The following is a 27,803-nucleotide window of genomic DNA, read 5'->3' as shown; positions in this document are numbered from 1 at the left end:
TGTCTCGAAATTTTTCGTACTCTAAAAAACCGCGCGTAAAGTTTGAATCGCTGCTGTGTTGTGGTTGCTAGTTGCCGTGCTGTGAAAACACATGAGTGAGGAAAATAGCCAAGAACTATGGCAGACTTATGTGTTTCTGGTTCAATGGACAATGCGACTAATTTAATAGAAGTGACAGAATTTGGTGTCTGTCTAAATGTAAATAAAGATTCACTGTCTCCTAAGAGAAATGAGGGATATTATTGTCAAGATATGGATATTAACAGGTTAGGTCTTAACTTAAAAAAAAAAATGTGTATTGAAAATTAAAAATGTTTACAGATTTTCAAGAAAGATGTTTCAGTACTTTTACTTTCAGGTCTTCTAGTAAATTTTGTCCACCACTGTCGTACTTATATTTTCAGGGCCATTGTGGCAACTGCTCTCAGCGTCTTTGCCGATAGTGGTGATTCGGTTTTTAGCCCAGTTAAATGTATTGATGTGATCGGATCCACTGGAGTTGCAGGCCTTCTTTGGAAAAAACATCTTGGTGAAAAAGTGGATGTTCACATAAATGATGCTCATGAGACATCCCATGAAATAATTTCACAGAACAGTAGAAACAATAATTTGGATGTGAATGTTCATAAGAAAGATCCATGTATTTTACTCCATGAAATGCCTTTCAGTTTTGTGTAAGTAAAACTCAGACCAATCTAGAAATTTCAGTTATGGAGCATATTCTCTCTGAAGTTCCTTGATTCTAGGTATCTTGACTGTCACACTGATGCAGCCTTTTTTCTGGATTCATTAATGAGAAATGTTGCTAAGCAGGGGCTGGTAGCAATCTCTACGAAGGATGATGGGGCCCTTTATGGGAGAACTCCAGAAATTGCTCTTCGTAATTATGGTGGTACAATTACAAGAACATTCTATTCTAAGGAGTTAGCAGCTCGCCTAATCATTGCGGGAATGGTGAGGTAAGCAGAAAACAGTTTCTCATCAAGTGATCTTGTCTTAATTGATTAATAAATATTTTCTTCATAGATCTGCAGCTATTCACAACAAAGGTCTACAGGTTTTGTGCGTTTTATCAGTTAAATCCACCATTACTATCATACTTCGGATCTTAAAGGGACCAGCTCAAGCTAATGCCTGTCTGACTAAGATCAAGTCTCTTGTTCACTGTAGCATGTGTGAGGATCGAGCCTTTTATCCTTGTTCAATCTACCCAGTTCGTAAGTTAATTCAAATGTTTACTGTCCATCTGTTCTCTTAACACTTCTACTTCCTAATTTAAAAAAAAAAAAATTCTACAGAAAATCCTGAAAAATTACTGTCTTGCAAATGTGTTGTGAACACTCCTGGAAAGGTGATTGTCAACCTAGGGCCTGTTTGGGCTGGACAACTTTTTAATATGAATTTTATAAGTGAAATGATGCACCATCTTAAAAAGTTTCCCTGGATGAATAAGATAAAAGAAACAATGGAAGCCATTCTAATTGAGTCTAGGTAATTATTATAAAAATTAATTCTTAATAAACGGTGAGGTATGTACTTGTTTAAAATATTATTCTGAATTGACTAGGTGCCCAAAGCTACGAGGAGAAACAACTGTGGATAAATCAATCCCAAGCATTCAGGAGTCATTACCACTGATACAAGATAAGGAACCACCTTGTAAGAAAAAGAAGAAAGAAGATGCACAGAGCAACAATTCAGAAGAACCATGCTTTTATTTCAACTTGCATAAGCACTGCCCTAAAGGACCAAAAATGGTTAAAGCTTCAAATGTAGTTCTGTCCCTGCAAAAAGCAGGTTTCAGAGCAAGTCGCACTCACTTTGACCCTCTTGCTGTAAGAACCAATGCTACCCTTGCAGAATTAATCAATGTGATAGCTCATACTCCAAAATAGACTTGTAATCAAGTCTAGAATACAGATCATCAAAGTGGCAATGTGACATGAAGTGTGCATAACATGCTTAAGTTCTTTGTGTTCCAATTATCACAGAGAATGTTCAAAACTTATAATTTGTTGGTAACTGGGTCATTTTCTTTGTCATTCAAGTATTTTATAATTTTCTGGGCCACTGCTTTGTAAGACTTCGCCTAGTGAGAAAACATTACTAAATCACTGAGAAATGTTTGTTACCTCAGATGCAGGGTTCACTGATGTAACGTAATAGGTACTGCTGTTTTGCCACAGATTTCTTGAGTATAAGGTATTCAAGAAAATGTCAGCAGAACCTATTTGGTTAATTCTCAAACCCTGCCTTAAAAACTAGTCAATTTCTCTTACCTGTGGACTTTCTTGTGAAGCTACTACTACAGGAATACCATTATCAGACCCTTGGCTAATATCATTATCTAGTGGAATATCAGCTAGCACTGGCACTCCTGGAATGTAAAAATGAAATTTTCATTGCATATTGAAAAAGTCAGAAACATTATTATTTTTTTAAATCATTTGGAAAGGTAGTGTAAAGCAATAACTAACCCAGATTTTCCAGCAGTAAATTAGCTGCTTTGCTATGAAGGCGTACTTCATTCTGGCATTTGGGACATTCCACCGAGGTCATATTTTGGATTATTCCTAAAACTGGTATATCAAGTTTTTTAAACATGTTGGCCCCTCTCTGAGTCACTTGTAATGCAGCTGTTTGAGGTGTAGTCACCAAGAGAGCTCCTAAAAACAATGCATTAGAAACAACAATTATAAATTCACACATCATGCAAAGCAAAAATCAATTAAACTCGAATCACCTGAGATTGGAACATTTTGAATCAATGAAAGATGGGTGTCTCCTGTTCCTGGTGGAGTATCAATGACGAGGTAGTCCACTGGGTCCCATGAAACTTGTCGAAGTAACCGATCCAAAGCTTGCATTACCATAAGGCCCCTCCAAATGACAGGAGAGTCTTTGTTGACGAGAAAACCCATTGACATACTAAAATTATTGAAAAGCGACGTAAAGATTTAACCACAATTTCCACAAAGCAATAAGGTGTAAAGTAGAAGAACCTCACCATTTAACACCATAATTTTGAAGGGGAACCATTAGATTTTCTAAAATAAGAAAAACATATGTACAAGGCAAACAGCTTGGTAAACAAACTCACTTTACCCTAACTCGCTAATTGAGAACAGAATTTTAAAATGAGTCGTACCTTTAGTGAGAAGGGGAGAATCATCGAGGTTCATCATTAAAGGAATAGAGGGACCAAAAACATCAGCATCTAATAAACCAACTTGTTTGCTTGGGTCTTCATTTTTAAGGGAAACAGCAATATTTACTGAAAAAAGAAGACATTCATAAGAAAACAATTAAAATTATTATGACTTTGAACAACTTTAACTTAAAGTACAGCTGCTCTCAAACCTGCGGTTGTTGATTTACCAACCCCTCCTTTCCCTGACGCCACAAGCAATATATGTTTAACACCATCAATCTTCTTTCTCTTGGGAAGACCACGGGCCATTATATCAGCCTGATGTGTTTTCATGTGATTTTGTTGACATATTGCAACAAATGTGTGAATGGCCTGACACAAATAACGAGCAAAGGCATGACAATATTAGTGGCCGAATGAATATTAGTAAATAAATTGAGATACTTCCAAGTGATTGATTGAAGGGTCCAAAACTTACATAGTTAGGGGTTGGGAACTTGCTTTGCAGGACTTTTACCGAGCTCCTCAGTGTCATAGAAAACTTTGTAGACATCCTAAATTTGGTAATAAAACTGTATCAAACGGTGACCCTCCCTTCGATTTTCTAAGATCTGAAACAAAGTTTTGAGGCATTTATCTCTAGAAGAATTAAAATTCAGAAGTGCTGTTCGATGAACTATGAACTTTTCATAACTTGTGGATTTTTCATCACCGTCAACACATCCAAAAACTAACCTCTTCTTTCCTCTATTCCTTCACGTGTGACAAATACGCTTCATATTCCAGCCTTTTCTGAGTTACTGAAACATTTACCAGTATGGAAGAAGGAGAACCTGATGAAAGACTAAATTTTATTCCTTGTTTAACGTGGGTGAGGCGTGGAGTTGCAAAAGCAGAACCAGAAAAAGTAATTTTCGGTGCATTGTATTTTTCAGGTTAGATTTGTTGATACGTAAATTTCAATGTTTCTCTTGAACCGATACTCTTGTTTGCTGTAGGTGAAGCTTTCTGAGGATGAATTAGCGGAGATTCTGAAAGGAAGCAATTCGGGGTGAGTTTTGTTATTGGTCATAGTGTTCGAATAGTTCTTGTCACAATTTCAATTTAATAATGCACTTTTCTTTTCAAGAGCCCTTGAATCTGACGAAGATGGTTCAGATGAATCTGGTGCTAGTGATGCTGAGAGCTCAAGCCAATCTCAGACCAAAGAGGTTAAATCTGAAAAGAAAAACGACTCTGATACGGAAGACAAATATGGCTTTGATAAATATGATGATGGTATGTTACTTTCCAATGTTTCTGGTTTGTCGTTGAACAGTTTTTAATGGGCTGATTGGAAATGTGTTTGAAATTGCAGAAGAACCAGATATTGTTGGAGGTATTGCTGGTCTGACAGTCTTCTCGAGCAATAAGGAAGACCCATATATTACTTTACCAGATGATGAGGACGAGGATAGTGAGAAAGGAGATGACCTTATTAATCCCAATGATAATCTTATTCTTGTGGGCCATGTTGTCGGGGATCAAGCAGTTCTAGAAGTTTATGGTAAATACAATAACTCATTCATTTTAAAAAATTGTAATTGGAGGTAGTTGGTTTCTGAATTCATATATTTCTCCAGTTCAAAATGAAGACGAGGGCTCCCTTTATGTTCACCACGACCTCCTATTACCTGATATTCCATTATGTTTGGAATGGCTGAGTTATGATCCATCATCACCCACTGATTGTATGTACCTTTACTGTGATGTTCATGTTTACAACACTATTTGCTGACTTGTTAGTTTTGAGCCAGTTATTGACAATGAACCATGTATTTGTTTCAGCTAATCTCTGTGCTATTGGTGGCATGACACCAGTCATACATGTCATGGACTTGGACATTGTTGACTGCTTAGAGCCTGCGTATGTACTTGGTACTTCAGACTATGAGAGTAAAGACCCTGTTGCTGTCCACTTCAGCAAAAAAAAACGAAAAAGCAAGAAGAAACGGGATCATATTGGTCACAAGGATGCTGTGCTTGATCTCTCTTGGAATACTAATTTCACACATGTGTTAGCCAGTGGTTCAGTTGATCAAACGGTAATCCTGTGGGACCTTGAAACTGGCAGTGTTAATACCACCATTGATGCGTTCTGTGAAAAGGTGCAAACCCTCAAGTGGCATCCTTACGAGGGACAGACGTTACTTGCTGGAAGTTGTGATAAGTAAGTTAACAAGTGTTTGGTTCTGTCCCTAAATGTATTTATTGAGTCATTAATCAACTATTTTTAAAATCTTTATTGTGCCAACTGAAGCATATTCTCATTTTTTTAGGGTTGTCCGAGTTTTTGATTGTAGAGGTAAAGACACTTACAAGGAATGGTCAATGCCTGGAGAAGTTGAACGAGTAATTTGGAATCATTACAATCCATTTTGTTTCTTTGTAAGTTGCTGATTCTCAAATTTTCATTTTATCTTCTTTTTCCATGTTTCAAGGATAGAAGTTTTTACTTAATTGCATTTGTGTATGAATTTCTTTTTTCATTAGGCTAGCACTGACAACGGAAGTGTACACTATGTGGATTGTCGAAATGACAAACCCATCTGGGAACTTGCTGCTCATTCTAAAGAAGTGACTGGTTTGTTGCAAAAAGAAATTGTGCTTAACGCTTTTAATAATAAGTAAATGATAAATGATATTAATTGTACTTCTCCCCCTTTTTTCTAGGGTTAAGTCTTAGCTCTAAATGCCCTGGACTTCTATTCACTGGATCAAGTGATGGTCTTGTCAAGGTGTGGGACATTGAGGATGAGTCCAAACCTCAACATGTTTGGGAAACAGAGGTGAAACTAGGGAGTTTGCAGTGCCTGGAATCAAGTCCTGATAGTCCTTTTACAATTGCTGCTGGAGGAGATAAAAAATCGCGCAATTTTGGTGTTTGGGATCTAAGTGACAAATCAGCAGGTAAATAAATTAAAAAATAAATTAGTTTGAACATTGAGGAAGCTTCAATTAATGAGTGTATTTTGCAGTCTGCAACAGGTTTTCCAAACGCCCTCTTCTCCTTCCAGTAGTATCTAATGAAGATCCTACTGATGAGAAGAGTTTGAAGGGACCCACTTCAGTCATGGATACTGTTGCTACTGCCTTGGATGATCTCTGCTTATCGCTCAACACTGATTCAAAGGAAAAGGTTAAAAAACTACCAGATCATATGAAAGCTATTAAGAAGAATAAAAATAAAAAGAAGAAGAAGAAAGTTGCTGCTCCCCAATAATGTTACAGCTGATAATAAATTCTATGTAAATATAAAATAAATAATTCTATTGGTTTATTTCATTTGCCTAGACTTTAAAGCCTGTTAATTGTTCTAGTGTGACATAAGTTTCACCCTTTAGACCACGATACAATCTTCTACGACCAGTTTTTCTGTATTCCTCTCTCAGTACAAGATATTCTGCCGTGATTGCATTTCTGTACTCAAGGTCCGTGGACCAATGTCTTACACATTCCACATATTTGTTTATCTCATCGCTACATGAGTACATTGGAAGTGCAGAGTCATCAGCACACTTTTGATAGCCTGAAATGATGAAATTGGATTAATAAACTATTTGGAAACAGTGAGACTACATCACCTCGCTGAGCTTACTTTCATGAAGGTGATTACATTTAAACATTTCAGCCGCTATCTTTTGATATTTTGGTATACTAATGTGGATTTCCTTGTGGGTCAATGAAAAGTCATTGGGATCCCCTGCAGACGGAGAAGCTATGTTATGTAAAGTGAAGACTTTTGTAAAGCAACAATAATAACTTGATCAAGCATCCATTATGATACACGCAACGTTGGAGGTTATGTTCATTGAGCCGGTACAGAAATTACCTTTTCCACAGGGACCAATACCCTTCGCAGCATCATCGTCAACTTGATCTGTAGGAAGGTAGTTCCCCATTGTCGACACAAAATGACAGCACCCAGGAAATGTAGAGAGAGAAAGGATTTCTCTCGGCGGTAGGTTGTCTTATCGAGGTTGTCTGCTGCTAAATCATTTCAATGTCAATCTGAATGTGAACGAAACCGGTGTCAACAAAAATGGCTGCGCCCATGTCCATGAGTTTTGTCGAAACCGTGAATAGAATTTATAAATTTTTAGGTAGCGATGACCTTATTGTCGATGAAACTGCTGTGTTTCAAGAGCCCAGGTTATCTCGCCAGGACACCGATAAGTGTGACATCGGTCTTCCCTTGATAACTCTTGGAGGTTGTGATGCCATTATTCCAGGAGCTCTACTGTTTCCAGAGTACAAACAATTTAAACTAAAGATTAATTTAAAACAGGTAGCTATTTAGAATTTTAAAAAAATGTCCTATTTTGTTAAATTTTTCTTTTTATCTGATCTTTTGCGCTTTGTAGGTTCTCGAGGAATTACCTCCCAGAAGCATATCTTGGGCATTACCCATTCAGTCATGCTCAACATTTAAGAATAGTTTGTGTGTTTCGTTCGACCGTCAGCAAGTATATCGCAACACGATTTTCAGCATTTTGTTTGTGGACAGTACCAGTGTAAAGCTGTTGGGTAGCAAGAAGGTAACCATCTGTCAATACAAATCCCATTATCCACTATTGAAAAGCTGAGCAGTGTCAACTGACTATTTTATTCTCACTGAAATAGGTGGTTTGTGTCACAAAAGACACTGTATCAGTTGATCAAGACATCACTGATCTTACTGAATTAAGGGTTGCATTGGCATATGAGAGTATATGTAAAGTGTTCATTTATCTTGGATATGATGTGAAGGTGAGACAATATAGAGATAATTTTTTTTTTCAATTGTATTGAAATATTTTCTGTGTACTAAATGAATGTGGTAATTTTACAGAAAAGATCTGAGGAAGAAGTCACTAGCAGTGATTTCAGAAGACTTCATGTATGTCATAAGCAAATATGTTCTGAAAAAGTTTTGGGGTGTTCACTTGTGCATTGTGGAGCAGTCTTAAACATGACTACAGGGTCGAAAGACAGTAATACATCTGTAAAAGAATATTATAGGTTTAAAAAAAATTTATTTCTTACCAGTGGAATGTAATTAGATATCTTATTGTTTTGTTGTATGTTCTTTATGTATTTTCAGGAGAAAAAAACTTGTATTTGAACGGATGGCAAAAGCAAGGAGCAATTGCCAAGGGAGTTCTGACCAAGCAGCGACCATTTCAGAAGCAGAAGTTACTGGAGAGTTATTGTGGGTAAAATTACATGATAATGTCTCCATAAGTTTGTCAGATGAGGATTCTGCTGAAACTGGAGGTAAATATTGGGTTATTGGTTGACAAGTTCAAAAAATACAGTTTCTCTTTTAGTGTTTACAAGTCATTTCCTTTTGCTCCTCCCAGTGTCTCATGGAGCGACGTTTCTACTGTACAACCATGTGAGGCTATCTTGCATTAGAAGAAAATTTGAACAGGGGGTAGAAAGTGGCTTGTATCAAAAGCTCCCTGATATTGAGGACATTGATTTTGGACTCCTGACTCAAAATGTAAATCATTTTTCTCTTTAATACTATGTGGCTCATCTAAATGACACACTAACATCTCTTCATAAATTGTTTTTATCAGGAAGAATGGCAGTTGTTGCTTCTTATCCTTGAATTTCCCTACTGGCTTATTAACTGCATCTGTCCAAGGGGCAAAATTAGTTTACATCCAGTTTTGGTGGGACTGGACAAACTCTGCAGAGTCTTCAGTGTCTACTACAGAAGAGTTCGTGTTCTCATGGTTTGTTCTTTTTATTATTTTAGGCACTCCAGAGCTCTTTTTTAGCCGATTATCAGATTAGCTTAGTTGGATTAAAAAACTAAATAATCCTAGGAACACAAACTAAGAGGGGAGCTGGCTGAATTTTCAGAAATCCTAACATTTTAAACAATTGGTATCACATCAACAAGCTGAGCATAATTTTGTCTTTTATTTTTCACAGGAACCCAGGCCTCAATTGCTACCCATTATGTATGCCAGACTCTACTTGCTTCAATGTGTGGAGCATATTTTAGGAACAGGACTGTCAATTTTTGGTATGAAACCTCTTGATTCCATGTAGAATCTATGTAGAAGTTATGACACTGGTGCATATTTTATTTCCTGAAAAAATTGTTCACATCTTAAAAATTATTAGGCTTATGGTCTGACTGCAGTAAATATACTATGTATGACTGCACACTTTATAAAATTTTCTTTGTAACAGCAATTTTTTGTGGAGAAAAATCATAAGCTCATAAATAGAATTAAAGTTTCTTATTCTATATGGTAATAATTTGGCAGTGATTTTCCCTTAATCTAATACATTAACAAATGTTTGTTTGAGGGCTGCAGTGGGTATTCAGTCCTACAGCTCTACACTTTTCCACTGATGTTATGAGCAGCTTCAAAATGCTCTGGTCCTTTAAAACATTGCTGATGTAATCAGTTCTGCTGATGACACTAAATGCATTGTAATGGATGCACTTTAATTATTCAGTCTCTATCTTTCAAAGCACTCCTTTCTCGAAGCTGAGGGTCATTTCGCATATAAATGCAGATGGTCCAATTGTTGTCTTCATTTGAAACACACAGGCCCCACATGAAAACCAAAAGCTTGATGTGGAGATCCATAATCCACTGGGTAGAAGTCCACAATGGGTAGATGCGTCATTTTCTTTGTCATTACTTGGAAAACGGTTTCACTCTTAGCTTTTCGAGACTGCAAAAAAAAAAAAAGGAGACAAACGAACAATGTCAAAGTTTATCACACGAGTGCTGGCTGTCCACAGGCAGTCTACTTGCCAGCATCAGCCTCGAGTCTGGAAGCGGGTGTGGTGCAGGGGAATAGGGAGGGGTAAGCATTTGCAAGAGGGGAGTCCAGTGTCGGGGCGGCGGGGCTGGGCGAGGCTCACCTTGCAGCCGTCGTGCAGCACGGCCGGCCTATCGGGGCCGGTGTCGTTGGCCAGGAACACGTGCTCGTCGTCGCCCAGCAGGCGCAGCGCGTTGTCCTTGTCGGCCTTCTTGGTGCCCTGCGCGAAGCCCTCGGGCAGCCAGGCGGCCGAGTTGATGCACGTGTACGTGAAGTTCTGGCGCGCGCGCTCCGAGAGCAGGCGAAGGAAGGTGGCCTGCACCACGCCGATCGTCTCGTAAGTTATCTGCAAGGGGAAAGGAAGGGCGAAAGGCCATGAAACAATTTGGCTTGTGCGGCTTGAGCGGCGCGTCGAGCCACCTACCCTAAAGCCACCGCGGAGGTTGGAGTACCAGTCATTCTTGTCCCCCTCCCTCCTCCAGGGGATGTTGGGCATCTCTCTCGAGTGCACGTCTGGGTACACGCAAGTCTCGCCGCCGCCCGTCATGTTGCAGAACACGGAAACGGCGTCGTCGGCCATGCCCAGGTTCGGGTCTATCCAGTACCAGCCTGAACACGAAAGAAAGAGAAGTGACGGGTCCTCGCTTGTTGGAAGAACGAACAAAGCCCCAAGTCGCGGACGTAGCGCGCAGCTTACCGTCGTCGAAGGTCGGGTGTCCGTAGTGGAGATCGCGGCACGTCCGGGCTGGGTTCTCCTTGGAGCCGACGGGCTTCCGGAGCCTGTCGAGGTCCTGTCGCATCGAGTAGATGGACGTGTACATGTCGATGAACTTGGGGCCGATGTCCACGGACTTTGGGTCCTCCAGCACGTCGCCGAGCTTGGCACCGTCCCTGCGGAAACGCGTTCGCAGTGACTTTGGGGCTGCGCGACAAGGCGTGCTGCGCGGAGTGATTTCGCGCTGCCCGGCAGTACGAGTCTCTCTCTCGCACCTTACGGGACGTCCCATGGGTGCGAGAGAGACAGCCCCCCGGTTCGACTCACTTGTCCTCGCGCTTCCTGCGCGTGTCCGCCTTCACATTGTTCTCCCTCTGGAAGAGCAGCTCGGGTGGCACCAGTGGGGGCTCTCCGGGGGTCCCGGGCGGTCCTGGCGGACCGGGAGGGCCGGTCTCCCCCTTGAGGCCGGCCACCCCCGTCGAGCCCTTGGGCCCTGGAGGCCCTTCAAGGCCTGGAAGTCCGGGAGGGCCGTCGTTTCCCTTCGGGCCGAGCTGCCCCAGTGGTCCCTGCAAGCAGCGCATCGTTAGGTCACGACGTTACGGGTCGGTAGGTCCATTTTCTGTGGCTTTACCTGGTTGCCCTTAACGCCCTCCACGCCCGGCGGGCCTGGCTTGCCGCGGTCTCCCTTCTCACCGCTCTCGCCCTTGAGTCCCGGCGTGCCCATCTCGCCACGGTGGCCCTTGGGTCCTCGGCGGCCTCGGTCGCCCTTGGGTCCCCGTGGTCCTTCCGCGCCGGCCTTGCCCGGAGCGCCCTCGCCGCCAGCCTTGCCTGAGGCCCCGGGCTCGCCCTGCAAACCAGCAGCTCGATGTCTCGGTGTCCCACAGCAGCACGGGCAGCGTCAACGAGATCGACAACAAGTGCTCAGATACTTACCGCCGCTCCGGGCGAACCCCTGCCGCCAGGAGGTCCCTGTGGGCCCGGCTCGCCCTGCTGCCCCATGGGCCCCTGCAGGCCGGGGGCTCCCAGGGGCCCGCGGTCGCCCTTCTCTCCGGTGGGGCCCGTGCTGCCCTGCAACCCGGCCGCGCCCTCGGGGCCCTGCAACAAGTCCAAGCGCGAACAGCACGCGTGCAGCTCGACCGCGGAGGAGAAGGAGAAGGCCGTTGGCAAGGCGATGATGGCCGTGCAAGGCTTACCGGCTTGCCGGCCGGCCCCGTGAGTCCCAGCTTCCCGGGTGGCCCTGCCTCTCCCGGCGGCCCTGGGTCCCCGGCCTTGCCGTCGTCACCGTCCAGCCCGGTGTCGCCCTTGGGGCCCTGCAGCCCCGCCTCGCCCGGCGGCCCGGGGAAGCCTGGGGGCCCAGCGTTGCCCTTGGGGCCCTCCGGCCCCGGGGATCCCCTGGGACCGGGGGGTCCCTGCACGCCGGCGTGGCCTTCCTCGCCCTTAGGGCCGTAAGGACCCCGCTCGCCCTGCAAAGAGGTGCAAAGAGTCTTAGGACGACGGCCCTTTTGCACAGTACGCGAAGCGACCCCGCTCGGCGCCGCGGCGGCTGTGCTGTGGGACTGCCTTCCCACGGCACCGCGACAGTCTAGAGGGGCCGCTCTGCGAGGGAGTACTCACTCGTTTTGTTTTCGCGTACACGGGTACGAATATGCGTGAATCCTTTTAAACATTGAGAATATCATGGATATTTCCGAAATGTTTTTGAAAAACCGGAAATTTCAAAAGAGGGAGCGAGCGAGCGACGTGAATGAAGCAAGCAGACGTGAGAGAAGAACTAAAAATTTCAGAAGTGAAAATTCGCGCCGCGTATGCACCCGGGGTGCAAAACTAGTAATACCCGGACGTGTACGCAGAATTCCTTGAGTGAATACCCTTGACTGCGGCGCGCGACGGCGGCGCCGAGGGCTCCATAGTTCGTACGTGTTTGCCGTCCGATCCTGGCGGCCCGGGGGGTCCTGGCGTCCCGGGCTCGCCCTTGGCGCCCTGCAGGCCCTCCAAGCCCTGGGGGCCTGGCGGTCCTTCTGGTCCTTTGGTGCCGCGATGCCCGGCCTCGCCGGGGGGCCCAGCCGGTCCGGGCGGACCTGGAACAGACAGTCAAACAGATGCACTGACTTCCCGTCCCCACCACGGCTCGTGGCGGGGTGGCCGCCACTTCGGGGACGCCTGACGGCCCGACGCCCTCGGCCCCGGATTTATGCCTGCGTGGGCGGCAGGCGGGGCGGGGCGGGGCGCGCGGCGGCCGCCAGCCACATTCCGACGCGGCGCCGCGGTGGCCGTGGCGGCGGCCGTGGCAGCGGCCAATAGGGGGAAGCCGGGGCGAGCACGCCAAACGAAGCAGAACCAAAGAAAGAGAAAAAGGAAAGTGGAAGCGCGGTGCGGCGCGGCGTTACCTTTGGAGCCGACGTCGCCCATCTCGCCCTTGACACCCGGAGGGCCCGGCATTCCTTGCGGCCCCGGAGCGCCCGGCGCCCCCGCCACCCCCGTGGGGCCGTCCTCGCCCTTGGGGCCCTGGCGGCCCGTCTCGCCGGGCGGGCCCTTCTCGCCCAGCGGCCCGATGGGGCCCGGCTCGCCGCGCAGCCCCTGGGGGCCCACGGGGCCCAGCCCGCCCTGCAACAGACAGAGAAAGAGAGCGAGCGTGAAGACCGTCGTGGACGTGTTCGTCGCGCGTTCGCTTCGAGGCGCCGGCACGGCCGGCACGCTGGTCAACGCGCCAGCCGAAACGCGCGTGTTTCAAGCTGGATCTCCTCCGTCGCATTGTCTTTAGATTTTCCAGGCGCACAAGGTCGCTAGGAGGGGTCCAACTGTGACAGGACACGCGCAGAAAAAAGGATCGCGGCTCACTCAGGTGGAGAGGAGCCCCTGTCATAGGTGAGGTAGGCAGCGCGCTCCACAAGCGAGCGCAGCGCGTTGCCTAGGGTCCGTTCGTAAGGGGCTTTCGCTCTGCTCCGGTCGCGGTCGCGGTCCGTGGTCCGTGGCTAGTGGAGGGGAGGCGATCAGACAGATTGATGTTCCAGCTCTCCAGTACTCACCGTCTCTCCCCTGGCGCCTTTGAAGCCCTTCTCTCCCGGAGGCCCGGCGTCTCCCTTGTCGCCGTCCTCGCCGGGGGGCCCGATGGGACCAGGAGGCCCTGGGAGTCCCCGCCCACCGGGCAGGCCGTCACGGCCCGTCGGTCCGGCAGTGCCCGCCTCGCCCTGGCAACACAGTGAACGCAGTGTCGTCGGTCAGGGTGCATCTTCATGGCGAAGCACGCATTGACTTTGGACTCACCCTCTCGCCCTTGTGCCCGGGACCGCCTGGAGACCCCTGGGGCCCCTTGCGGCCCTCCGGTCCAGGAGGCCCCTCCTTGCCCGCCTCGCCCTGCTGGCCCTTGTCCCCGGTGGGGCCCGGCGGCCCAATGGGCCCCGCCTCTCCCTTGAGCCCCGGCATGCCCTGCAAGCAGCAGACGGCGGTGAGCAGACGCACAGGAGCTCACCAACGGGAAGTGGCCGACACGCGCCGACACGCGCCGACACGTACCGGCAGTCCTTGCAGTCCTCGCTCGCCTGGGAATCCTGGCAGGCCGGCGCCCCCGGGCGGCCCCGTCTTGCCTGTGGGCCCGGCCGGCCCCGGCGCACCCTCCTTGCCGCTGTCTCCGGGCTGGCCGGGTTCTCCGGGGAGACCAGGGTGCCCTGGCGTCCCGGGCTCGCCGACCGGCCCCGGCTCGCCGCTCGGTCCCGCGGGCCCCACCACGCCGGGTGACCCCGCCGACCCCGGCGGCCCTGGCTCGCCCTGCAACAAGCACGGCGTGAGCACGGCCACAATCAGTGCACCAGACGCCGAGCGCCAGTCCGTCACGTAGACGAGCAGGCCCGGCGAAAATGAAATTCCATACTCACAGGCGGCCCGCGCTCGCCGGGGGGGCCGTGCTGGCCGTCCTTGCCCGACGCCCCCGCCGCGCCCTGGGGGCCGATGAACCCTCGGGGCCCCTCCGCGCCCTGGGGGCCGCGCTCGCCCTGGGCGCCTGGCGGCCCCGGCTGCCCGGTGTCTCCCTGCAAGGCGGATCGCAGCATCAGTTCCGAGTGCGGACGGACAGGGCAGTGGAGCGCCACGCCAGGCCACGCGGAACAGGAAGAGAGAGCCGGCGGTGGGCGCGACCACCCCAACCCCCTTTTCTCAGGCCACAGCACACGGCGCCACGGCGCCACGGACTCCAATAATCGGATTGGCCACCGCTCGACGTCATGCCCCGTGTTCACGTGATGCCCCGCTCTCAGCATTCAGGCCCGGCCTCGCGGTGTACCCACCTTCGGCCCCGGCGTGCCGTCGCCGCCCCGCCGGCCGCGCGCCCCTCGGTAGCCCTGCGCGGAAGACAAGGAAGGAAAACAAAGGGTTATTCAATAAGGCGCGCAAACACAAGGGAAACCGCAGCACGACTCATCTGCATACCCGCGGTCCGGCCTCGCCGCGCTCGCCCGCCGCTCCGGTGTTGCCCTGCGCAGAGACGTCACGTCAGAACAGTGGAACAGTCTGCAAAAGGTCCAGCAGCACGGCCAAGGGGCGGTGACTCATGACGTCATCAACCGCATCAACCCCGGCTCCGTACGTACCCGCTCTCCCTTGTCGCCGACCTGGCCGGCCCGCCCCTCCGAGCCCTTGTCGCCCTTGTCGCCGGGAGGGCCCGGGTACCCGGGGGTGCCGGGCATGCCCTGCTTGCCCTTCTCGCCCGGAGGGCCTGCTGGGCCTGTCTCGCCCCTGGGGCCGTCGAAGCCCTGCAGCGTGAGCACAAAACCAAGTTGAACAAACCAAACCGTCCGAACACGTTCGGAACCTTTCGGCCGTTAGGGCTCAGTGCTCACCTTAGGGCCTTCTGGACCCTCCAGGCCCGCCGCGCCGATGGGCCCCGCCGGCCCCCGCTCGCCCTTGGGCCCGAAGTCGCCCTTCTCGCCGTCCAGCCCGCGGTCGCCCTTGTCGCCCTTGTCGCCAGGGCTGCCCCGCTTGCCCTCGTCGCCCTTGACGCCGCGCGACCCCGGGAAGCCCACGGAGCCCTGCGGCCCGGCGGGGCCCTGGTCGCCCTTCGCCCCGGGCACGCCGGGGTTGCCAGGGTGGCCGGGGGCGCCGTCGGCACCGAGGAGTCCGGGGATGCCGGGCTTGCCTTGCGGTCCCTGCAAACAGCAACAGCCGGCTCCAGCTCCTGCAGCCACAACAACAACAACGAAAACAACAACACTCACCGGAAGGCCGGGAGGCCCTAGCTGTCCTTGGGGTCCAGGCGGCCCCACAGGCCCCACGTTGCCGGTTTGGCCCGGGGCGCCAGGCTGTCCGGGGGGGCCCGTGGCGCCCTTGGGGCCAGGCCCGCCCTCCGTGCCGGGGATGCCCGGCGGCCCGGACATGCCGGGGAAGCCCCTGGGCCCCGCGAAGCCGCGCGGTCCCTGCGAGCAGAGCGGAGCAGAGCGTTTGCATTGCTTTGCTGTCTCGCCGAGATTCACCAAATGTGTCAAGTGAAGCGCAGAACGCAAAGCAGGGGCCCGTCCACCACTGCCCTCTGCGTGGACGGGGGCGTCGCAGGCCCACGGCCCACTCGGCCACGTGAACTTCAGAACCCCAGTGGTCGCCGCCGCCCCCGCACGAGAAGCACTCACTCGGCCAAAGGCCAGCCGACAAAACGAAAGTTACATTGCAGTTGGAGGAAAGTATGCGCTCACCAGTTCGCCGGGGAGTCCGGGAAGGCCGGGCGGGCCGTCCTCGCCCTGGATGCCGTCGTGGCCGCGAAGGCCCTGCTCGCCGGGGCTGCCCGTGGAGCCGCGCTCGCCCTTCTCGCCGGGGAAGCCTGCGGACAGAACAAGGTGGTGTCTCTCTGACGCGGTCCTCGCCCGTGTTGCTGTGTCCGCGGTCATAGGGGTTCAGTGGAGGAGCGCCAGCGTCTGGTGGGTTGGTGAACAAGGGACCAGGGCGAAAGGACGGGAGGCGGGGACGGCGGTACAAAGCGCGGGCCACACAACTGTTGTCAAGACGAGGGAGGGGGGAGGTGTTAGTTAAGGTTATGGAAAGGGGGGCCTGACGGCCTGGCGGCCTGACGGGTCGGGAGTCGGGAGGGGAGGGCTGCTGATGGCGCTAGTAGTGCAGCGACGGCACTCCGGCTCGAGTTTGACCGCCACTTTAGCCGTGACGAGGGACTCGGAGGGACTCGGCACAGCGCCCACTTGTTTCGGCTTCGAAACGTGCAACAAGGAACGAACCGAAAACATTGAACACGAAAAGTAATGTCTCGTGTTCTGGAATCGCGCGCGCCCCGCCTCGCCCGGCCCGGCCCGGCCCGGCCCGGCCCGTGGTGAGGGTTGAAGGAGAGTCGAAGCTTATTGGGGTCCGCGGAGGGAAATGGAGGCAAGATCATCTTTTCGGTAAATGGCTGCGTGGAGGATTGGAGCGCTGATCCCCGAAATGACGGGCCAAATCACGGTGCCCGGCCGCATGGGGCGAGGGGGTGGGGCGCTAGGCTCTCCTTGACATAGTAAGCCGGCAAGGGAAAGACAAAAAAAAGGTCTTCTCCCCGCGCTTCTCCCCGTTTTACGGGCCTAGAGCAGCGTGGTCTCGAGTGCAGTCATTCAAGTGGGATGACTGGCTCCTTCGTGTAAAAAGAATTTTGGCCCCCTCCACCCGAAAAAAAGTTTTTAAAAACTGGTTTGGCTTTGTTGCGAATCAATTTGGGGCAGTTACAGATGGCCTAGAAGGAGATACGTCGCCTTACTCGAGAGTAATAAAGCAACACGGCGCCCAATCTTCGCATTATCTCTCTCTCTCTCTCTCTCTCTCTCTCTCTCTCTCTCTCTCTCTCTCTCTCTCTCTCTCTCTCTCTCTCTCTCTCTCTCACACACACACACACACACACACGCGCGCGCGCGCGCGCAAGGTCGAAACACAAACACGCTCGCACACGCACGCGCGCACCCACGACGCGACCGCTCTGCTCCAGTTGATGAATTTAGCAGAAAATGCCATTAGAGGGCGCAAAGTGAAGCAAGGAGCGCGGTCGGGCGGTCGGGCGGCCGGGCTGCGTGAGGAGTGGACTAGTGGAGCAGCGAAGCAGTGCCTCAGCTCACGGTGGCAAGGTCGCGGCGCGGCGGCACGCCTCGGACGCAGCCAGACGCGGAGCAGAGGGTGGGACGGGACGGTTTGGGGAGGCACTGGGAAAGTGGACAAAGTTTCCCTCGTCGCGGTGTGGTCAAAAAGGGGGAGGGGGAGGCGACTGGCTTCAATAATCAAAATGATAAAACCAGCCAACAAGCATAGTCAAGATGCTAAGCGGGGCGTCGGCTCTGGGAAAAGGAGGGGGCGGGAGTGATCTTTGGAGAGAGCAGGACGGAGCGTCTTGGTGGGATGGACGTTTTTGTGCTGTTGGCAGCACTGTGCAGTATTCCGTCGGACCGTGGAAAGGTCTTTCATCAGAGACGAAATAAAAAGAAAACACCATTTTGGTCGCCGTGCTAAAAGTGGAGTCGCGCAAGGTGGCTGTAGCATTGGGCGCACTCTTTCATTACCACAAAGTCAGCGCGAGATATTAAAATGAAAGCGAATCTGCGTGCCTGTTTTTCTTGTCCCACCCTCCTTCTGTTCGCACGTTTCGTTCTGCATGTTCATTGTCCATTTAGGCCGGGGGACCTGCGTCGCACGTTGTGCTGGTGGCTCCTGCCGGAACAGCCTTGGCCAGCCTTGGCCCTCATAAAGCATACGGCGTGTGCGTGTGTGTGTTCTTGCCGCCTGTGTACGCACGGCGCCTCTTCATTTCGTGTGTGTTCATCCTGCCCCTTCCGGGCTTGTCTCGGCTGCTCCAAGTCTTCACCATAATGAGTCGGCACTGCGCTGGGGCGCCGTGCGGGGCACTGTCGAGTACCTTACCCGCTGGGCGCCCCACTGCGCCACGCTCCGTGCCCGTCGTCCCCGTCGTCCCCGTGGACTGTGTACTCACCTGGCTGCCCCGGAACGCCCTGCTCGCCCTTGACGCCGGGGGGTCCGGTGGCGCCCCTCTCGCCGTCCCTGCCCGGCCGGCCGCGGCGCCCCTCCCTGCCCGGCAGTCCCTGCGGCCCCCGCAGCCCCCTGGGCCCCTGCAAGAGCAGTCGAAGGTGGCTTTAGGCGGTGCGAGGCGAGCGCGCGGTGCGCGGTGCGCCTGGGGCCGGTGCTGAATGGCCTCACCTGCTCGCCGACGTCGCCCGGCTCGCCCTTTTGGCCCTCGGGCCCCGGGGGGCCCTCAGGCCCCGCCACCCCGGTCAGCCCCGTCGGACCCTCGGAGCCTCGCATCGACATCTGCGACAAGAGACAAGAATACAGCGAACACTGTCATGGGAAGTGCTTTGACCCTTCCCGTCGCTACCTCGCGCGCGAGAGACACTCTCACCACCACCCTCGCGACCGAGCCCCGCGCGCGGGGTATCGACGGAGTCGTGTCGGCAGTCCTCTCGCCTACCATGTGCTGCGACAGGAGCTGGCGGAAGTTGTCGGCGATGCCGTCGGGTCCCTTCTCGTTGCCGCTCTGCTGCGCCATCTGGTGGTCAGAAAGCAAAGGTGAGGCGCGTGGTTACTGGTTACGCCGCAGCACGCCTTTACGGCGGGTGTTTACGGGCCGACCAGCTCGGCCAGAACGGCCAGGCGCTACGTCCGCACGGCCTGCGCCGCCAGCACGGAGCTCGCAGGGCGGGGCGTGGCGGGCCGGGGCGTGGCGGCCACGGAAACCGCCGACGCTATGCTTGATGAAAATACACAGCGCACCTTTTTTCGCCTTTTTTAGGCCGGCTTGTTGCGTAGCTTGACACCCACACAAACGCACCCACACAGAAAGGCACACACACACACGCGCGCGCGCGCGTGCGGTGGGCCTCGTCGACGGCCTGCATGACGGGCGAGCGGGACCGCGGTCGGCCAGGCCGTGGCGGCGGGAATGCTGCGGCCCCCAGTCTGCGGCGCGGTGGCGCGGTGGCGCCGTGTCGACATTCGGCGACCTGTGGATGTGGACGCCGATGGGCTGCCCTCCCTTCCCCCACCACCCGCTCCCGCTGCCCACGCTGCTCACGCTGCTTACCGGGATGAGGAAGACGTGGCCGGGCGGCCCGGGGATGCCGTTGACGCCGCCCAGCCCGTCGCGGCCGGGCTCCCCCTTCGGCCCCATGGGCCCCGACGGCCCCGGCGGGCCCGGGTAGCCTCGCGGGCCGACCGCGCCTCGCGCCGAGGAGGACGCCAAGTAGGGGTCGCCGTCTTCCTGAAAGCAGCGCAGCGGTTAGGGTGGCTTACAGTGGCTCGACGACGGGGAGGCCGCGGCCACGGCGGCGTCTGCCCGCCCTTACGGTGATCTCCTCGCTGAAGTTGTAGGCCGGCGTGCTGGAGCCGTACGGCGACACTCCGTACGTGTGTCGCGTGAAGCCGCCGCCCTCCGCGCCGCCCAGGTCCACCAGCTGGCCGTCCACGTCCACCAGGCTGCTGGCCAGGTCGTCCAGGGGCCCCGCCGGCCCCGCCGTGGGCGCCACGGTGCGCCGGAACACGGATGGCGGCACGGTCACGCTGGTGCTGGGGGAACAAGCCAAGGCCGTCAGTGTGTCGTCGACCTGCTGCCGACGGGGTGCTTCTCCCACACTCACATGTTGGGCGCCATGGCCAACGCCGCGGCCACGTCCGAGGCGTTGCTCGCCCTCCAGGGCGGCCGCGAACAGTCCGTGCTCAGCGACGTGCACATGTCGTAGGCCCCCTCGGGCGACGGCGACACGTACAGCGCCTGGACGTCGCCCTGCAGTTGCAACTTGGTGTCAATGAAGCGAAACGCCACCAACGCGCTGCCCGCTCCCAGACGGAGACGCCACTGACCGTGAAGATGCCCTCATCCAGCAGCTGCTGACCGATGAGGACGACGCCCGAGGTGCTGATCTGCGCCGAGCCCCTCTTGAGGGCGTAGTTGATGTGCTTCTTGCAGTCCAGCACCAGCGTCACCGTGTCCCCCTTGACGCTGAAGCCCAGCCGGTGCCACCTGCCGACGCCACCAAATGTCAGAACGAGGTAAAGAGCGACTCGCCAGCGCGGTGTGCCCGCGCAACCTGCGCCCGCGAGACGTGCCCAGTGTGGGGAACGAACGCGCTGCGCCGCACAGTGCGCCGGGTGACCAGTTCAGTCGGACAGGACTCTGGACCGTTCCGGGCGCTGTGCCCCTCGAAGGGACGAGGCGCTCGGAGCGTGTTCGGTGCGTCCTCCGCTGAACTGGGCCGGCCCGCTGCGCGCTGCGCGTCGCGCGGAGCCACATACTCGCCATCGGCGATGTTGGCGCCGAAGGACACGGTGGCCGCCTTCTCCCTGTCGGCGTCCCGGTCGGCGTCCTCGTCCTCGGGCGCCACGCGGTAGAACAGCAGGACGTCCTCGCCGACCGTCACCACGAGCTGCTCGTCGCCCGCCTCGTCGTACACCGTGAACAGCGCGCAGCGCGGCGTGCCTGCGAACCAAGAGCATGGCAGAGCATGGCCACGGAGAGGAGAGGAGAGGACTTGCAGTGCCGCGTCGCTGCGCTTCGCCAGCTTTGCCAGCTTGGCGTCTCGGCCGGTCTAGGCGCTTCCGCACTGCCAATAACCCCATCGGCCGCCGGGCCGCGTCGCGTCGCGTCGGCGTGATTTACGACATTCAACTGCTGCACAGCGATTCCGCGCGTCATCCTGTCTCTCTCGCACTCATGTGGCGTCACGCGGGGCGCGAGAGAGACGAGACGACACTGTCGGCGGCCGGCCGGCTGATGTATAGTGCATCGCGCCTTGTTATTGCCAGCCTGGCGGGGCGGGGCGGGGCGGGGCGGGGCGGGGCGGCGGGGCAACAAGTTTGACAGGTGTCGCCTGTCCCAGGCCCTCGCGCCCTGGCCAAGGCCCTGGCCTCTGAGGGGGCTGGTGGACTGGTCCTGGGGGTGCCATCCGCACCGATCGCTTATTCGATGACGAGGCGTGACCATTTGTCATGGAGAATGGGCTGACGGGCTGACCCCTGGCCCGGTGGTAGGCCCGGCCCGGCCCGGCCCCGCCCCGCCTGGCCGCCACCCCGCGGGACGGGGCTGGACAACCAATTGAATTTCCGGTCGCTGACGACTGATTCCGAGGGGTCGCCTCGTCGCTCCGTCTCTCTCGCCCTCACGGGCCGCTCCGCAGGGCGTGCGAGAGAGACAGCGGCTGTCCCGCAAGCGGCCGGGTCGCCTCGTCACCGGTAATGGGCGGACTACTCACCTGCAGCGCACTGCAGCGCCGGCCGGGCTAAACGCATCGCCACGCGGGCCACGGGGCACGCTAGCCTGCCCGAAGCTACACTCACCTGGCCAGCCCTGCCTGCGGTGACGGTGTCGCACACCAAATTAATTTTTTTCCCTGAGCAGGGAGCGCCTGGCAGGTAGGCAGCACGCCGTCAGCAGTGCATGCATAGCGCAGGGTTGCCTACCTGCCAGGCGCTCTACGCTGGCTGACCGAGCCCGTTGGCACCTCTCGTTCTCAACGTGCGCTACCGTCGGGCGATGCCGCTGCCCGCACTCTGTCTCTCTCGCACCCCAGGGACGCTCGATGAGTGCGAGAGCGACAGGGGGAGGAGAGCGGCCAACGGAACCACAGGACAAGCGTGACAAGGACGGGAGAAGGAAGAAGACAAAAGAGAGGGCCCATTGGGCGTCCCTGCGGTGTAGGCGCCTCGTGGTCCGCTGTCCGCGCCGCCGGCGCCGCCGCACTCACCTATCTTCAGCCGGACGACCAGCACGACGGAGAAGTCTGCCGGGAATCCCTCTCTAAACAGGTGGGCCGTGGAGGCGGTGAGCATGGTGCTCTCGCCGAGTCGGTAAGCCGTGTCCTGGGGGCACAGCCCCGCCGTGCGGCCCACCCCCATGGGCTCCTCTGGGGCTTTCACCGCGTCCAGCAGGTCGACCACGGGCCCCGGCCCCGGCCCCGGCCCCGGACCTGGAACAGGATGACAATGTGCTGAAGCTGAATGGAAAAGGAAACAACAGTGGGGAACAAAAATGGTTTGAACGAAACATCAGGACAGTGCACGCAAATAAAAATGGACCATAATAAGGGTACGAATAGAGCAGAAACCTGCGGATACCCAGAGCGTCACGGGACGAGTATTTCTTTGCCTGGACCGTCCGTAACTGTTTTTTTAGTGTCGAGACTACGCCACACCAACACAGTTTTATTTGTTGACATTTGCTTTGGGCTGGTTCAGAGATTCTCTTTAAGGAGTTTAGCTGGATATAAAACCTTAGTGCGCTAAATCTTTGGACGAAAGAAGTCTTTACGAAGCCATTATTTGGGACTCGGGTGCCCAACTTTTGGTTTGAGCCTCGAGTCCAGGCACGCGTAAGACAGGAGGAATGCCCGTAGGTAATAGGATGGGGGCCGGGCTGGGCCGGCCAGTCCGGTGGCCTTTGGCCAGGCCATCCCTTCCCTCACTCAGCCCGAAGTGCCGCGTGCCGCGTCGCGTGCACGACAACTTCCCCTCATTTCTCCCAGTGCACCGCACTGCTGCCCGGAGGCCTGAGGCAGCCTGAGGCCCCGAGGGGAGGCCGCCGCCCAAGAAGCCACCGGGCGCGGGGCGGGGCGGCGCGCGGTTTGAATAAGAACCACCGAGCACAAAAGGGAAACCAATCATTTAACGCCACTCTCGCGAGTCCCTCTCGGCGGGAGCAAACACAAGAAGCGCTGAAGTTTAACGAAAGGTGAATGGGTAGTTGGCTGCCGCGTTGCAGCGTGTCATTGTCGGATTAACACGGCAGGCAATTAAGGCGTCGCTGCGGAGAGAAGGGAGAGCAGGCCGAGGGCTCGGCTCTCCCTCCACGCGGGACCCAACCCGACCCGGCTCTCCAACATATTTCATTCGCGCCCTTAAAAGGCCCGCCCTCTCCGCCCCCGCCTCACCTTCGCTGCATTTGCACTTCCCAGCCTCCGCCCGCCCACGCGGCGGGAACAAGCCAGCGACAACCTTTGCTTCAAATACGGCGCAAATTGGAATGAGGAATGAATGGGGCGCTTTGTGAAGGGCACGGCCGGGGGAGGGGGGGGGCTGCCCGCTACGCCTCCCCAGCCTCCCCACTGGCGGTGCGATGCGGCTGACGCGCATGCTGCACCACGCTGACCAACTGTGCGAAAATAAAAGACTGAGGATGCAATTGGGTTTCCAGGGAGGAGCAGTGAGAACGCACTTTGGCGGTGTGCTGCAGTTTGCGGCTCGAGCCTGAGTCCGCCGCGTGCGGCGTGCGTGTTCGAACGGCGCCAAGCCAGTCCAATGAGTAACCGCGGCCCAGGCTAGGCCGCGCTGCCTACTGGTGGACTCAGCATGGCCCCGTGGCCCTGTGGCCGGGTCCCATGCAGGAAGCAATAAAGAGTTCATCCGATTGGGCGCTGGGCACTGTGGACCAACGCGGAGCCACATCGACACGTGCAGCAATGGAAAACGCAAACAAAACACAAGACCGAAATGAAAAAAATAGATTCAACAAGGTATTTTATTATTTTAAATGTTGTTCTTTTATATGGTGTTTAGATGCGATGAGTGGCGGTGTTTGCAAAAGGCTTGCCAAAATAGCGACAGCTACAACTTCCATCGAGGTCCCTACCTACGGACAAAGAGGTTATTCATCCGTTGCGTGGAATTCGGGGGTTCCAAAGTTGGCTGCACGGGGCGTGCCGCTCAACTGCATTCACACAGACGGCACGCATGCGCACACACGCACGCACTCTGGGCGGCACTATCGCGTGGTATTCGCTTTCGACACAGGGGTCGAGTGAGCCGGCCGGCCGGCCGGGCCGCGCTGTCGCGGCACTGTAAGTCTGCCGCCGATTCCCTGCGATCCCGGCGATACAAGCCCATGGCTGCCCATGGCCCGCAGGCAGCCCGCAGGCAGCCCGCAGACAGCCCACAGGCCGGCCGGGAGCGTCATCGGCGCCACTCGCCATAGCAGGCTGCGGGAGGCTGACTCCCCAATTTCCGTCGCGCTGTCCCTCTCGCACTCACGGGGCGTCCCGTACAGAGCGACGAAGCACGGGCTCGGAGGCAGCCCGCAGCCTGCCGCCGGCCGGCTCGTTGCGATGATTAGCCTCATCAAGTCTCCGCGGCCCAAAAGTCGGGAGGCAGGTGCGAGTGGGGAAAGGTCATCGTGAGCAGCACCGCGTCGGCCGGCCAGTCGGCCATTTTCAAGAGAAAACAAATGTTGGCTTGGATCCCGATACCCGGTAACTGGGTCTCTCCGACGCACGCGTCCGCCAACTCATCCGCACCGACTTCTCCCTTTTCCAAAGTCTTGATGGTCTTGATTAATGCGCGCCCAGTTCGTCAATGACGGGCCGTCTCCATTGATTACGAGTTGCCAACTTTTTTCCACGCCCACCTGCCCTGCCCGGCAGCCCTTTGAGAGGTGGCACCCCTGTGCTTCGGCACCGCGCCGCGGCATCATGTGCGCGAACACGTGTGGCAGCGTTCGCGGCGCTGTCTCTCTCGCACCTCCGCGTGAGTGCGAGAGAGACAGGCAGCGCAGCGACACGCGATGCCTCTTGATTCGGGCCGCGGCGTTTGTTCGGCCCTTCGGCCGCTCCCGCGCCAAAGCAGCCGAAGCAGCCCGAGTGGCTGAAAAGCTGGAACGCGCCACCTGCGCCGGTTCGAGTGGCTCATAAAAATGCCGCGCGGTGCGGGAGGCTGGCTGCCTGGCCGCCCGGCTGGCTGTGGGCGGGGAGGCGCGTTCGGCGCTCGTTCGCGTTGCGTTGGCGGGAAAAGCTCGCCCGAATAATCGGCCTCAAGAGCGATGCGAGGCGATTACGAGGCGGTGCCGCGTGCCGCCAATACAGTGTAGTGTTAGGAGTTATCGAACGGCCAGCCGATAAAAAGAAAACTCCATCTCTCTCTCTCTTTCCCTCTCTCGCGCGCCGGAAGGCGCGTCGGCGGGCCGCCGCCAGCAGCGTGTAGCGGGCGAACACAGCAACACAAGGAAATGCGGGGAGTTTCGGCACATGCAAACATTTCCGGCGCAACCCCTTCCGGCTCGGTTTGCTTACCTATGCCGCGCCGGACTCGGAGCGTCGGACGGATCCGTCATTCCGAAGAATCGTTTCTGTCTCTCTTGCACTCGTGGGGCGTCCCGTAGAGTGCGACAGGGACAGAGCGAATCAGGTGCCCGACGGCAAACGGTTCCTATGCCCGGTGCGGCTACATGAGTTCAGTGCCCTGCAGAGCGGTTCGGCACGGTGTTTCGTCGCCCTGTCTCTATCGCGCTCATGAAGATGAAGCAACCCCTGCGGCACGCGGCTCGGCGCGGCTCGGTGAGTGCGCGAGGGGCTGAGTGGGACTGAGTGGGACTGAGCGACGAAAGCACGGTTCGGAATCAGCCTCCTGGCGGCCTGGCGGGCTGGCCCGGCCTGGCCCGGCCGCACAGTGGGCCAGAAGACCGGTGGAGGTGGCCAAAACTCTAGAAGCGTTTTGACCACCAGAGTCGCTAAATGGGGCTCGAACCGAACGTGTGACCCCACCAATGGATTGCTCTCCGAACGAGGAATCTATTGATGGGGTCACACATTCGATTTGAGTCCTGTTTAGCGACTCTGGAGCTCAAAACGCGTCTAGAGTTTTGGCCGCCTCCACCGGTCTTCTGGCCCACTGTGGGCCGCCCCAACTGCCGCTGCAGCGCTGCGGAAGCTCCCCACGGAAGCTGCGGCGCCGCGTGCGCGCGCGTCGGCGGAAAGCGCGGAAAGCAGGCACGCATCAACGAATGAATGAATGAATAAATGAATAAACGAATGAATGAGTGAATTATTATGCCCCTGGCCGATAATGTCGGAACACATGTAACGCATCAGCGCTAATGGAAGCACATCAAGTGAATGGCTGAGCCAATATCGCCGACGACATCATGCGTAAGTGACGGCCCGCGCACACACACGCACACTCTCTCTATCTCACACACACACTGGCTTTCTCTTACATGCACACACATCGCACGCGCAGCTGAGGCGGAGTCTTGCGGTCTGCGAATAGCGTGATCGTGCGGCTTTCTTCGAGGTTTCATTTCCCGCCGCGTGTCACTCGAAAGCTGCTTCCCGCGCGCGCTCCTCGCTGACGAGGCGACGAGGCGATGTTCCCTGATTTCAGGACGTCAGGCCGACGGTGACGACGCCGCCTTACAACCGGCGACAAAACAGTGACTTGCAAAAATCACATAGATTTGAAAAGGATAAATAAAAATGAATCATTTACGAGGGAGTGCGCCACATCGTTTCTCCTCTCGCTCGGCTGGCGAGGCGAGACTCCCGGCCCGGATTCACGGGGGCCGCACAGCTGTCGCCCTGAGGGCCGGGCTGGCTGCTGGGGCTGGCTGGGGCTGGCTGGGGCTGAGCGAGCGACGCAACCTGACACGACAGCCGCTCTGGTGTCAACCTTGTCAACCACTAGACTCTGCCGGGCTGCCCGAGTGCCCGAGTGGCGCGCAACCACTTCGAGTGCTCCGGTCAGGTGCGCGGCCCGACAAGGATCGGGGGAGAGGCTTCGAGGCTTCGAGGGTGCATGCCCCCAACGCCCCCAACGGGCCCCACGCCCACTCACGCAGTTTGGGCCGGGCGCTAGCTAGCCTCCCGTTGCCCCTAGTTACCGCACTTTGCTTCTCGCTCGGCCCGTCCGTCCCTCGCAGTGTATCAATGCCTGTTGCAACCGGGTTAACGCCGCGGAGTGCTTATATACCGTACAACACGATCGGGCAGTAGTCCGCACCTCCACTTCTCCTAGTGTAAGGCGACCTAGATTCGTGGACGCACATTTTCGGCCCCCGTTCGAAACGTTTGTGGCAACACCAGAGCGCCACAGCACGCAGAAACGAGTTTCAAAAGCATCCCGCGGTCGCACTTCGCACTGCTCGCGCACGCTGAGCCTTGAACCACCACGGCGAGGGCCTGGACCACCTACCTGTGTGTTCCGCCGCCGCCGCCGCGACCAGCACGCCGCAGCACACCACCGCCGCCTTCACCAAGTCCACCAAGGCCACATCGCCAGCCATGGCCACACGCACTGTAACACTTTAGCTGGCGCTCATGTCCGGGAACGCATTTCCGAGTCACGCTCGCTGCCGCGTCGCCGCGTCTCGGCCGGGGTCTCGGCACGCTCGCAGGCTCGGCTCGC

General features: G+C 55.3%; 6 protein-coding genes across 8 annotated transcripts; 3 read left to right on the top strand and 3 right to left on the bottom strand.

Moving 5' to 3' along the window:
• The first annotated feature begins 46 nt into the window (after positions 1 to 46).
• On the top strand, positions 47 to 2,749 carry LOC117640787 (TRMT1-like protein). Its single transcript, XM_034377645.1, has 6 exons — positions 47 to 266; positions 405 to 674; positions 747 to 959; positions 1,027 to 1,217; positions 1,299 to 1,491; positions 1,568 to 2,749. Exons 1-6 carry the CDS (start codon positions 118 to 120, stop codon positions 1,893 to 1,895), a joined length of 1,344 nt encoding a protein of 447 aa, XP_034233536.1. The 5' UTR covers positions 47 to 117; the 3' UTR covers positions 1,896 to 2,749.
• On the bottom strand, positions 1,951 to 4,037 carry LOC117640789 (iron-sulfur protein NUBPL). 2 transcript variants are annotated; one of them, XM_034377648.1, is made up of 9 exons: positions 3,887 to 4,037; positions 3,630 to 3,762; positions 3,361 to 3,523; positions 3,149 to 3,274; positions 3,008 to 3,047; positions 2,744 to 2,928; positions 2,478 to 2,666; positions 2,280 to 2,377; positions 1,951 to 2,089 (listed from the first exon to the last, which is right to left on the bottom strand). In XM_034377648.1, exons 2-9 carry the CDS (start codon positions 3,702 to 3,704, stop codon positions 2,006 to 2,008), a joined length of 960 nt encoding a protein of 319 aa, XP_034233539.1. In that variant the 5' UTR covers positions 3,705 to 3,762; positions 3,887 to 4,037; the 3' UTR covers positions 1,951 to 2,005. The 2 variants fall into 2 exon arrangements, with proteins under 2 accessions (XP_034233539.1, XP_034233538.1); XM_034377647.1 differs by lacking the exon at positions 3,887 to 4,037 and having other exon boundaries at positions 3,630 to 3,850.
• Positions 3,871 to 6,470, top strand: LOC117640784 (periodic tryptophan protein 1 homolog). The gene is made up of 10 exons (XM_034377640.1): positions 3,871 to 4,058; positions 4,150 to 4,202; positions 4,281 to 4,429; positions 4,509 to 4,697; positions 4,774 to 4,881; positions 4,979 to 5,360; positions 5,470 to 5,578; positions 5,684 to 5,774; positions 5,864 to 6,100; positions 6,169 to 6,470. The coding sequence occupies exons 1-10, from the start codon at positions 3,969 to 3,971 to the stop codon at positions 6,411 to 6,413; spliced, it is 1,653 nt and encodes a 550-aa protein (XP_034233531.1). The 5' UTR covers positions 3,871 to 3,968; the 3' UTR covers positions 6,414 to 6,470.
• Positions 6,446 to 7,158, bottom strand: LOC117640791. Of its 2 annotated transcripts, none has more exons than XM_034377649.1 (3): positions 7,023 to 7,158; positions 6,789 to 6,893; positions 6,446 to 6,719 (listed from the first exon to the last, which is right to left on the bottom strand). In XM_034377649.1, the coding sequence occupies exons 1-3, from the start codon at positions 7,090 to 7,092 to the stop codon at positions 6,481 to 6,483; spliced, it is 414 nt and encodes a 137-aa protein (XP_034233540.1). In that variant the 5' UTR covers positions 7,093 to 7,158; the 3' UTR covers positions 6,446 to 6,480. The 2 variants fall into 2 exon arrangements, with proteins under 2 accessions (XP_034233540.1, XP_034233541.1); XM_034377650.1 differs by having other exon boundaries at positions 6,807 to 6,893.
• A 5-nt stretch (positions 7,159 to 7,163) lies between these two features.
• On the top strand, positions 7,164 to 9,439 carry LOC117640788. The gene is made up of 8 exons (XM_034377646.1): positions 7,164 to 7,478; positions 7,555 to 7,728; positions 7,814 to 7,939; positions 8,022 to 8,191; positions 8,274 to 8,446; positions 8,533 to 8,675; positions 8,755 to 8,913; positions 9,116 to 9,439. Exons 1-8 carry the CDS (start codon positions 7,233 to 7,235, stop codon positions 9,233 to 9,235), a joined length of 1,311 nt encoding a protein of 436 aa, XP_034233537.1. The 5' UTR covers positions 7,164 to 7,232; the 3' UTR covers positions 9,236 to 9,439.
• LOC117641039 (collagen alpha-1(I) chain-like) lies at positions 9,250 to 22,583 on the bottom strand. Its single transcript, XM_034378135.1, has 29 exons — positions 22,382 to 22,583; positions 20,934 to 21,117; positions 20,502 to 20,661; positions 20,279 to 20,424; positions 19,988 to 20,207; positions 19,726 to 19,902; positions 19,114 to 19,191; positions 18,843 to 18,953; positions 18,619 to 18,754; positions 16,358 to 16,482; positions 15,887 to 16,084; positions 15,512 to 15,817; positions 15,263 to 15,424; positions 15,102 to 15,146; positions 14,960 to 15,013; positions 14,552 to 14,704; positions 14,193 to 14,444; positions 13,944 to 14,105; positions 13,706 to 13,867; positions 13,067 to 13,283; positions 12,597 to 12,757; positions 11,873 to 12,142; positions 11,613 to 11,774; positions 11,311 to 11,526; positions 11,007 to 11,245; positions 10,662 to 10,855; positions 10,389 to 10,573; positions 10,068 to 10,310; positions 9,250 to 9,874 (listed from the first exon to the last, which is right to left on the bottom strand). Exons 1-29 carry the CDS (start codon positions 22,530 to 22,532, stop codon positions 9,731 to 9,733), a joined length of 5,013 nt encoding a protein of 1,670 aa, XP_034234026.1. The 5' UTR covers positions 22,533 to 22,583; the 3' UTR covers positions 9,250 to 9,730.
• Positions 22,584 to 27,803: the final 5,220 nt, after the last annotated feature.

This window comes from Thrips palmi, unplaced genomic scaffold, assembly GCF_012932325.1.
Source record: "Thrips palmi isolate BJ-2018 unplaced genomic scaffold, TpBJ-2018v1 HiC_scaffold_15, whole genome shotgun sequence".
Taxonomy (NCBI): Eukaryota; Metazoa; Arthropoda; class Insecta; order Thysanoptera; family Thripidae; genus Thrips; species Thrips palmi.
This window is presented reverse-complemented; position numbering and strand designations above follow the sequence as displayed.